This window comes from Herpailurus yagouaroundi, unplaced genomic scaffold (genome assembly GCF_014898765.1).
Source record: "Herpailurus yagouaroundi ecotype Mexico unplaced genomic scaffold, PumYag 163, whole genome shotgun sequence".
Taxonomy (NCBI): domain Eukaryota; kingdom Metazoa; phylum Chordata; class Mammalia; order Carnivora; family Felidae; genus Herpailurus; species Herpailurus yagouaroundi.
Genome location: NW_024412404.1, coordinates 8901721 through 8909053, shown reverse-complemented (window position 1 = coordinate 8909053; position 7333 = coordinate 8901721). Strand labels below are relative to the sequence as shown.

Sequence of the window (7333 nt, the reverse complement as noted above, 5' to 3'; positions counted from 1 at the left end):
TCTTTCTTTCTTTCTTTCTTTCTTTCTTTCTTTCTTTCTTTCTTTCTCTTTCAGTATTTTCTGATATCTTTCTTGGTGATTTGCAATATATATTTGGCCTTTTGGGCTAGCACATACAATTACCAGCTTTACTTCCTCAGGAAACAATTTATGATCACTCCCAGGTTCTCCTTATTGTAACATTAATCCTAGGCAAAGACCCTATAACCTTTGCACTCATGGCTTTACCTCCCAACTATGATCTGGTGATTCATAGGTCTCTATTTCTAGCCCAGACTCTCAGAATTCTATATCCATGTATAGTATATTTTCATTTGGATATTATACTGGCATCTCACATTTGGCAGATGATGAAATGTACTTCACCTCTATTTTCCAAACATATTATTTATTCTGTGTTCCCCCATCTTGGTAAATGCATCGCACTGTGTATACAACTGCTGTAAATTTTTCTAGACACTTCTAAATATCTCCTCTCTACTTCCCCATATAAATATCACAAATCTTACCATTTTTACCTTCTAAATATTTTTGGATCCGTTCTACTACAGCCTAGAAATAGTATTCAGTGTTCAGGCACTCATTGTCTCTTGCCTGGACTATTGTTTAGTTTCCTGACTGCAATTACATTTTCTCTAATCATCTAAAAGGTCACTGCTAGAGTAATCTTTGAAAATACACACCTGAGCTGGTTGCTCTTGCAGTTCTTTCGCATGGCGTGTGAGGTATCAGCCACTCACCTTTCTAGCTGGATTCATCACCATTCCTGCTCAGGTTTCCTGTACTTGTCATGCCACCTGCATGGCCTGCATGCTCCTTGCTCTCTCACGTGTCAGGCCTTTGCACATGCTGTTTTCTTTGCTTATTGTTCTGTTCTGCACGAGGATAACTTCTACTCACTGTTTGAGTTACCTTTGATAAATTTTCTTCAATCCCCTCAAGCCAAGGGACTTTCCTCTATTATATGAATAATTCTGTAGCTCTCATATAAATTTGTCTCCCCTTCTGATCTAGAAGTTCTTTATCTTTGTATTCTTAACAGCGCACTGGCTGGTACATAGAAGGGCTCAACAGTATTTATTGAATGAATGGTTGAATTAATTAACTGATAGCTTGGAGTTCTCCATTTTTTATACTTTGTGATCTTTAAAATCCCTAAATATATTTTGTTCTCTTGCCAGGGTTAAAACTCATATGTTGCCTCTCTACCCACTTGCACAGACTTGTAAGGTCTTTTTTAATCCCATCTGTGTGTTTCTGCATCAGCTGGAAGCATTTAATGTCTCCTAAACTTGGAAATCTCATGTGAGCTTTTTCTTCTGGAGCATTTAAAAAAAGATATTAAAAAAGTATCAATTCCTAGGAAGATGAATTCTTTATATTTCTCTGTCCAGAGAAATCCCTAATTGACCCTACCATTTAATTCCTATTTTGACCTGATTTAAAATTTTAGGATAAATGAACAGCTTAATGAACCTCTGAACCCATGATGTCATCAGTTAACACAAAACAACCACAATCACCACCAGAACTTTTCATTTAGAAGGATGGCATTCATTAGTCCTCCTTTTATCTGTGTGCCTGTTGATTATATTAAATTTATCCTTTGGGATGTCCTTTAGGAGAAATGATCTTGCCTTCTCAATTTCCTTTACTTAAACTCTGTAATGTGCCTTTCTTAGCTCCACCTGCTCCCATAATATAATATTTTTGTTATGTTCACTGAACCTGTCCTTTCTCACAGATTTATTGGCTTGGTATTTGGGGTATCAGTGCTCATTAAGGACTCGGTAATTAATTGCCTTGGGCATAGTTAACAAAGCATAGGCTCAAAATCCAAAAATATATTAGAATTTTTTAAATTCCAAAGTTCCTATAGCATTAAAGTTACCACAGTTAATAGTGAGCTATACATAGCCATCATCAGAGTAAAAGAAATAATATTGCGAACTTTATCTTTCTTTGTAGTAATGTATGTTCACCTTTCAGAAATTTCCCACACATCGATCTTGCCATTCTAAATAGAGGAGTATAATGCTAGGTCACTTCAGAGGGAATTATGTAGTTAGTTTTAATTATACTCTAATATGCAGAGGATTTTCTTCAGCTCCTGCTGAATGTTTATACTTTTTATTGTTAATACCTCTGAAGAGTGTGCATTCTATCTAAACAGTAAATTACTTATCCTCCAGGTCACACTGAAATAAATGTAAGTAGTGTTATTAAATTGTGGGAAATATGAAAATCATTCACAGCATCACAGGACAAAAACAGTACCCCAGGTTTAATAAGTTTTATTGAGAAGATTATTTTTGGAATATTTTCAAAAGAATAATTCTGTACTCATTTCATAATTTTCTACTGCTATTCAACTCTATTCCATTTCTCTTTTAAAAAAAAAAAACTACATTCCATTTCTGATGTGCTAGTTAATCACATAAGAGGGTTGGCAGAAGTATCATTACTCGATTTTTACAGATGGAAAACAGATACTGAAAAAGTAGAAGACTTACCCAGATCACAGTGCTAATGACAGAGCTGGAACTAGAACCTACACCGGAAATACAAGGGGGAAATCATAGCAAGCCGAGAAAACTACACAGTGTCTTGTGTTGGGTAATTAGTGAGTATGAACAGTGAGTTAGTTGACAGCTACTTCTAACTGTCCTCCCTACATCTTGTAAAGAAGTTAATCTCCCCTAAAGCCTTCATGAAGTCACAGACAGCCTTTATTTTCAGAAAGGAAGGAACTAAAAATATAGTAGCACAGCCATTTATTAACCTCAGGCAACATTATCCTGAGGTAGCAGAGTCTTGTGAAAAAAGCATGGGATTTGCAATCAGAAGACTTAGGTTTGGATCTCAGTTGTTTTACACTTAATCTCTTTACACTAAATACCTATTTAGTTAAAATGGGGTTCATAACACCAGCCTTACTGCCTCAAAGAGTGTTGTGATGATCAATAAGATACTATCTAGGAGTACTTTATAAACTGTGCCATTATATAAGTCCTTGTCCTTGTATAGTAACGAATAAAGGAAATCCTTCCAGTGTAGGAAAGAGTATGACATAGTTGTTAGGGTCATGGCTTAGCAGTCACGCTGTCTTGGGTTACAATACAAGAAAAGCCACATTCTAGCTCTGTAACTTGGCTCAGGAACTTAGTCTTTCTTGGTCTTCTTACCTTTAAAATGGGAGATAATATCTATCATGAGGTTTTATAAAGATTATATAAGTTATTGTATATGGAATGCATAAGCTATTGTTAAGGTCTCTTGAATTAATTTTCTTTGAAAAAATTTTTTAATGTTTTTCTTTGAGAGAGAGAGAGAGAGAGAGAGAGAGAGAGAGAGAGAGCACAAGCATGAACAAGGAAAGGCAGAGAGAGGGAGACAGAATCTGAAGCAGGCTCAAGGCTCCAAGCTGTCAGCACAGAGCCCAAAGCGGGGCTTGAAGTCAAGATCGAACTCCAGGGGCTTGATCACGAGGTCATGACCTGAGCCGAAGTTGGATACTTAACCAACTGAGCCACCCAGGCGCCCCTGATTTAGTTTTCTTTAAAATGAACGTTTTTGTTTTTCCATTCACTGTATTAATGAATGATAGAGCAAACAAAATATTATTTGATGAATACAACATACATATACTTAACTTTCATATTAAGGTCAGTTAAGGCTGAGAGAAAAGCTGGCCCCGGAAGAGAAGAGGAAGGCAGGGCAACTACTAGTCCCAAGTTAAGAGCCATAAGCTCCCTAGTTCAGAATACAGACTTTGTGTTCAAATCCAGATCCTGTCATTTATCCCTAATAACTTCTTGTCCCCTACCTGTAATGGTGAGAGTGACCAACATATATTGAGACTTACTAGGTGCTGGGTCTTTATTCTAAGCACGTTATTTTTTATTTATTTATTTTTTAAAGTTTATTTTATTTTTTTAATTTAAATTTTAGTTAACATACATGCAGTATTGGTTTCAGGAGTAGAATTCAGTGATTCGTCACTTACATACAACACCCATTGCTCATCACAAGTGCCCTCCTGACTACCCATCTCCAGTCTAGCCCATCTCCCACCCATCTCCCTCCATCAACCCTCAGTTTTTCTCTATAGTTAAGAGCCTCTTGTGGTTTGTTTTCCTCTCTTCTCTTTTTCCCCTTGCCTTTCCCTATTTTCACCTGTTTTGTTTCTTAAATTCCACATATTAGTGAAATCATATGGTATTAGTCATTCTCTGATTGATTTATTTCACTTAGCATAATACAGTCTAGCTCCATCCACGTCATTGCAAATGGAAAGATTTCATTCTTTTTGATGGCTGAGTAGTCGATGAACATTTGGGCTCTTTCCATAGTTTGGCTATTGTTGATAATGCTGCTATATATAAACATGGCATACAAAAATGAACTTTTAGTTTATATTAATGATTTTAGATTTCTGAAAAAGTTGTAAAGATAGTACAGAGAATTATCCTCTGCCTTTCTCCTGGTTTCCTCTGTTGTTAGTATCTTACATTTGCCACTTATGAGCAAACAAACGTTGATGCATTACTGTTACCTAAACTACAGGTTTTATTTGAACTTCACGAATTTTTCCATGAATGTCTTCTTTCTGTTCCAGGATCCAATCTAGGGTATCATATTGCATTTAGTTGTCATGCATGTCTTCCCTGTGTCCTTTGGTCTGTGACAGTTTATCAGTACCATCCTTTTTCATGACCTTAACAGTCTTGAGGAATATTGCCCAGGTACCATATAGGACGTTCCCCAATCTGGTTTTCTTTATTGTTTTTCTCATGATTAGGCTGGAGTTGTGGACTTTGGGAGAGAATACCAGTGAGGTGAAGTGCTATTCTTGTCACAATATGTCAATGGGTACATGATACTCATGTGATATTACTGATGATGTTAACCTTTATCACTTGGCTAATGTAGTGTTTGTCAGGTTTTTTCATGGTATTTTGACTAGTTTTGATTAGCTATCACTTATATTTGACTTTCTTTTCCCTGTCTTCCCACTGTTTGGAATGCTTTTCATTTATATTTACTTCAAATGTCATTTTCAGAAATATCTTCTCTGACCACTCAAGCTAAAAAAGTCTCTATGACATTTCACTTTGTATTTTCTTCATCGCATTTATCATTGCCTGAAATTGTCTTGCGCAATTGTTTACCTTGTTTATTGTTTGTTGATTGTCTCCCACCCCCTCAAACATGAACATAAGCTTCAGGAGAACAAGATCCTTGTAGGACTATTCACCTCTGTACACTTGACATCTAGCATAAGGGCTAGCATATAATAAGTGCTCAGTAACTATTTTTTGAATAAATGTCAAAGAAAAAAGATCAAGGATTAAATTATTTATAAGTATTTTTGAAATAGAATGAAAAATAGCTGAATGGTAGGAGGTTCAATTTAATATTCTTAACTGAATCAGTTTAGTTTTAATGAAAAGGTTAAATGCAATCATAAGCATCTATGGAAATAGGTAATCAACATCCTTGTAATTCAGGCTCTCTTATAATGCACTTAATAATGTGAATGCCAGAGTATTTTTCTGACTTATAAGCAAGATATGACTGACAAATGTAAGATCTGCTTAGTTATTATACATCTGCACCATTTGTGACCTTTATTTGCAAATTGGCTCAGTTTTCCTATTGTAGAATTTTTAACAGAATCTGAAGGAGTGTAGAAATAATTGATGCCCTGGATTTTAACTTATACCTGACTTCTTAGCATCTATTATCTTTTCATTTATATTGACAGATAAATGGAACATTTTTATATAAATCTTTCTTTTATAACCCATTTTAAAGAAACTTCTTATGTGTTTCTTTAGGACTTAAAATCTCCAAATCAGAGGGATGAAATTGCAGGGGCCCGGGCCTCTCTGAAGGAAAACTCCCCGCTCTTGCATTCAATTTGTTCAGCTTGTTTGGAACATTCTGATGTTGCTTCCCTTAAAGCCAGCAAGGACACAGTTTGTGAAGAAATTCACAATGCCCTCAATGTAATTTCAAATGCTTCACAAGGCATCCAGAATACGATTGCCCCACCGGAATCTAAGGCAGCCACCCTGGGAAGTGCCCTTGATGAGCTTGAGGTAAGTGGAGAGAAAGGTAAAATGTGATTTGATGTACCCCAATATGAAAATAAACATGGGTTTTCAGACCTGTGTTGGAGTTTAGACTATGAGTAAATAAAAATCCAGTTACTTAATCAGTCTCTATCATTGCCTTGTATCTTCCAATGAATTGATTGGCAGGAAAATATTCTATCTCTAGACTTCTGATTCCAAGGAAGTCAATGATTTTAAAGTGAGATTGTTGATTATATTGAAATGATGATTTTAGTTTACATGGATCAATTTATGAAATGTAGGATTTACTCATTCCACAAATACTTATTACTGGCACTTTCTTTGTGCTTGGGATATAATAAAGCACTCCCCTCATGAAGCTTACGTTTTAACAGGGAAATATAGGCAAAAAACAAAAACAATGAACACTGTGGATAAGTAAATAGAATGTTACATTGAGAAAGTGAGATGACTTGAAGGCTTGAAGGAGATTAGATAATTCGGCAGATGGATATCTAAAACTAATGTTTAAAAGCATATCCCCATTGTTTAAGGACAGCACAGACATCAGGGTGCCTAAGTGGAAAGTAAGGGGATGAGTCAGAGCTGAACTGAGAAGATCCAATGGGGCCAGGTTATAGAGAACTGTGTGGGTTGTTGGGGGTTCTGGCTTTTACTTCAAGTTAAATGGGAGCCATTGTAAGGTTTTAAGCAGAGGTATGACACTGGAATCTAAGAAGGACTACACTGGCTACCTGAAGACATAGACTGAAGGGGGAACCAAAGAAGAAGCTGAAAAACCAGGCAGAAAACTATTATAGAAATATGGGTTCCATCCTATGTTTACATACACCAGCTCATTCCACCTCACAGTTTAGTTTGGACCAAGGTGGCCTCAGTGATTATTAAAGCTAAATTTTGTAAATGAAGCCAACTAGATTTGACAGAACTAGTGTGGGATGTGAGAGAAAGGGAGGAGCTATGGCTGATCTTTCAGGCTGGATCTTCCCAATGCACACACTGAACAGAGTTTGGGATACAGGTGTTGTTAGGAATTAACATGTGTGAAGGGAAGAGGGAGGGAGCAAATTGAGCAGAGGAAGAATTCTACCTGTGGGCCAGACCCACAAAGTGTAGACCAGTCAGTAGAGAGCTCGAGAGGAAGGGTTACCCTTTAGTGTACCTTCTCAGGCAGACATAGCCAGGCTTTTTTCTTTTCTTTTCTTTTTTTTTTTTTTTTTTTTTTTTTTTTT

General features: G+C 36.3%; 1 protein-coding gene across 2 annotated transcripts in view; it reads left to right on the top strand.

Moving 5' to 3' along the window:
• Nucleotides 1–7333, top strand: part of CTNNA3 (catenin alpha 3) — a 1766595-nt gene that overhangs the window by 442018 nt on the left and 1317244 nt on the right. For both annotated transcript variants that reach the window (XM_040485152.1, XM_040485151.1), the window contains exon 6: nt 5841–6104. In XM_040485152.1, the coding sequence (XP_040341086.1) occupies nt 5841–6104 (264 nt within the window). The remainder of the gene's footprint in view (nt 1–5840; nt 6105–7333) is intronic.